We start from the raw sequence: 3,303 nt of genomic DNA on the forward strand, positions 1-3,303 counted from the left end.
GTCGTCTCTCTCTTCTCTCGTCTCGTCTCTCTCTCTCTCTCTCTCTCTCTCTCTCTCTCTCTCTCTCGCTCTCTCTCTCTCTCTCGCTCTCTCTCTCTCTCTCTCGTTACTGCCTCCCTGCTCTGGCGTGTTCCCCTCTGCTCGGCTTCTCCCCACGTGCCGTGTGCCGCGCGCGCGTCCGTCGCGTGTACCGCTATGCCGTCGCTAGCGACGTCGGCAGGCGTTTATCACGGCACGTGCCGCCGACCAATCAGTTAACCTGCCGCTCTTGGCACGTCCGCTGCTGCCGCTGCTGCCGCTGCCGCTGGTTAGCGGTCTCCCGACTCTGCTTTTGTTGTGTCAACAACGGCAGCCAACGGTGCGGAGCGGGGCGTGGCTAACTAGCCATCTGCCACGCGACCGGATAGCGCTGACACGGCGGCTGCACGGGTGGGGGGATGGTGAGGGAGAGGGGTGAGGTGATGGGGGAGAGGAGAAACGGAGAAGTAGGAAGAGATGGAGGCGGAGAGGGAGAGACGGTGGAAGAGGAAAGAAACTGAGAAGTAGGAAGAGATAGAGGCGGAGAGGGAGAGACGGTGGAGGAGAGGAGAAACTGAGAAGTAGGAAGAGATTGAAGCGAGAGAGAGAGACGGTGGAGGAGAGGAGAAACGGAGAAGTAAGAACAGATAGAGGCGGAAAGGGAAAGACGGTGGAACAGGGAAGAAACTGAGAAGTAGAAAGAGATGGAGGCGGAAAGTGAGAGACGGTGGAGGAGGGAAGAAACTGAGAAGTAGGAAGAGATAGAGGCGGAAAGTGAGAGACGGTAGAAGAGGAAAGAAACTGAAAAGTAGGAAGAGATAGAGGCGGAAAGGGAAAGACGGTAGAAGAGGAAAGAAACTGAGAAGTAGGAAGAGATAGAGGCGGAAAGTGAGAGACGGTAGAAGAGGAAAGAAACTGAAAAGTAGGAAGAAATGGAGGCGGAAAGGGAAAGACGGTGGAGGATGCGGAAGACAGAGAGGTAGGAAATGGTGGAGAGTGGAGGGAGCGATGGTGGCGGAGGGGAGAGATAGAAAGGAGGTGAGATGATAGGGGAGCCAGAGAAATAGTAGGGGATGGGTATACGGTTGAAGAGGGGACGATACGATGGAGAGGAGGAGAGGTGGTGGGTGAGAGGGAGATTATGAGTATGTGGAGAGATGGAGGGGTGGTGGGGAGAGACGGTTAGGAAAGAGAAGAGATAGAGGGGTGGTGGGGAGAGGTAGACGTGTGCACACGTACACACAAGCAAGCATGTACGCATGATTTGTATTAATTTAGAAATTGTAAACATAAGGGCGATAATATAATAATATAATATAATATATTTATTGCTAAAATAACTCGCCGCTGGATGTCCTCCATCACCCTAGCATTTCTGTCAACTTACAATATAAAATTCGTCAACGAAATAAAAAATACATGCAGTTAATTTATACACGTAGATGTTAACTCTCGTCACAAAATATCTTTCAAGGTCGGTTCGGTAAGATACGAAACATTTAACATTGAACAATTTTACATGTTAGCACTTCGAACATCAACGATAAGGCATCGCAGACAGTACTATATTGTGCTGCCATCTATAGGGCGATATCGCATAAATGTTTTGCGGTTTTCACGTGACCGTCATCCTCTGGATGGGCAACGCTCTTGTTAATAAAGTCGTAGTGCGCTGAGAATCCCGTAGAATCGTAGATGGCGTTAGAGACGAGTGTCAGTCTAAAAAAGTTCGACTTCGAGACGATGCATTCTTTCTCTTCATGTGGTCGTTGGTTTCCGCACAAACGCGGATACTTCCGGTCTGTTTGTCGGATATTATTCGACAGTTCCACGTAATCACTTTGCGTCCAATTAAGGCATCTGTGAGAAATAACCGTAGCTATGGTGACGGAGCACGGCTAAACATTCTGGACATACTGGAGCACAATACTGCGGCTAAGCTATAAATTTGATACGTCTGGTCACCTAATGATTATTCAGGTGAGAGTTACGGGGTGGGCATATGTTTCCCTGACAGAGTATCAGCGTGACGTCAGTGTGCGTCACGTACAAACTCGGCTATCTCCGAAGTTGAATGCATACAGCCTGCTGATGGTACTGGTGGTTGCTCATGGTCATATTCCATACTACGCATATCAACTTCCGCATCAGACTTTCCGTATATCAAGAAATGATGCAAAAACCCTAACCCCAACTCTAACTATAAACCGACTCGGCTATCTTATATACGCGTGTCATAGTACCAAATTAATCTATGGTGTATAGATAGCCACTGACGTCACACTGACGTACACTGACGTCACGCGGATACTCTGTTTCATGAAAACATATGACCACCGAGTTGCGGATAGCAATCTCCCGTGTAGGACACACATCGCCATCTATTGGCAGTTGTTAAAATATGATTTCAAGTGTTACATCAGTTACGAAAGGTTTGGACGCACTATCGTTATTAAAATTAATAGTATGAAAGTTACTATCAAAAACACGAATTATGAACGTTTCACGCACGCACGCATACACGCACGCATACACCTACTTACGCACGCACGCACGCAGACACGCACGCATACACCTACCTACGCACGTACGCACGCACGCAAACACGCAGACACGCACGCATACACCTACCTACGCACGCACGCAGGCAGACACGCACGCAGACACCTACCTACGCACGCACGCACGCACGCATACACGCACGCATACACCTACCTACGCACGCACGCACGCATACACGCACGCATACACCTACCTACGCACGCACGCACGCATACACGCACGCATACACCTACCTACGCACGCACGCACGCAGACACGCACTTATACACCTACCTATGCACGCACGCTCGCTCAAACGCACACACCTACGCACGCACAAGCGCAGGTACGCGCGCACATACGCAGTGACGCGCGCACATATACTTACGGATATATTCCCTCGACGTTGAATTGCGTGAACCTTAGGCGAACCAGCTCTCCCGGGCTGGCAAGGAACGCGTATATACAGCTCGTGCTGCGAGGGTACAGACCCGGATGGTTGGGTGATACCACCTCACCCTCGAAAGAGAGCAGCACTTGCCCGGGTTCGCGATGGAAGCAGAAGATGCATTCCCCGGGCGCAGTTTGAGTGGCATTCATACGTTTTCCGAGCGCGAAGTCTGGAAAAAGAGAACGTGGTGTAACATACAGGCACACAGGCACACAGTTACACACACACACACACACACACACACACACACACACACACACACACACACACACACACACACACACACACACACA

At 50.3% G+C, this 3,303-nt stretch overlaps 1 protein-coding gene across 1 annotated transcript in view; it reads right to left on the reverse strand.

The window, feature by feature from the left end:
* Positions 1 to 1,320: 1,320 nt before the first annotated feature.
* Positions 1,321 to 3,303, reverse strand: part of LOC106814328 (suppressor of lurcher protein 1-like) — a 12,776-nt gene continuing 10,793 nt past the window's right edge. Inside the window, exons 2-3 of the mRNA XM_014818627.1 lie at positions 2,948 to 3,179; positions 1,321 to 1,878 (exon numbers count right to left, since the gene is read on the reverse strand). Of these exons, the coding sequence (XP_014674113.1) occupies positions 1,599 to 1,878; positions 2,948 to 3,179 (512 nt within the window). The 3' untranslated portion in view covers positions 1,321 to 1,598. The remainder of the gene's footprint in view (positions 1,879 to 2,947; positions 3,180 to 3,303) is intronic.

Source organism: Priapulus caudatus, unplaced genomic scaffold (assembly GCF_000485595.1).
Source record: "Priapulus caudatus unplaced genomic scaffold, Priapulus_caudatus-5.0.1 Scaffold905, whole genome shotgun sequence".
NCBI lineage: Eukaryota > Metazoa > Priapulida > Priapulimorpha > Priapulimorphida > Priapulidae > Priapulus > Priapulus caudatus.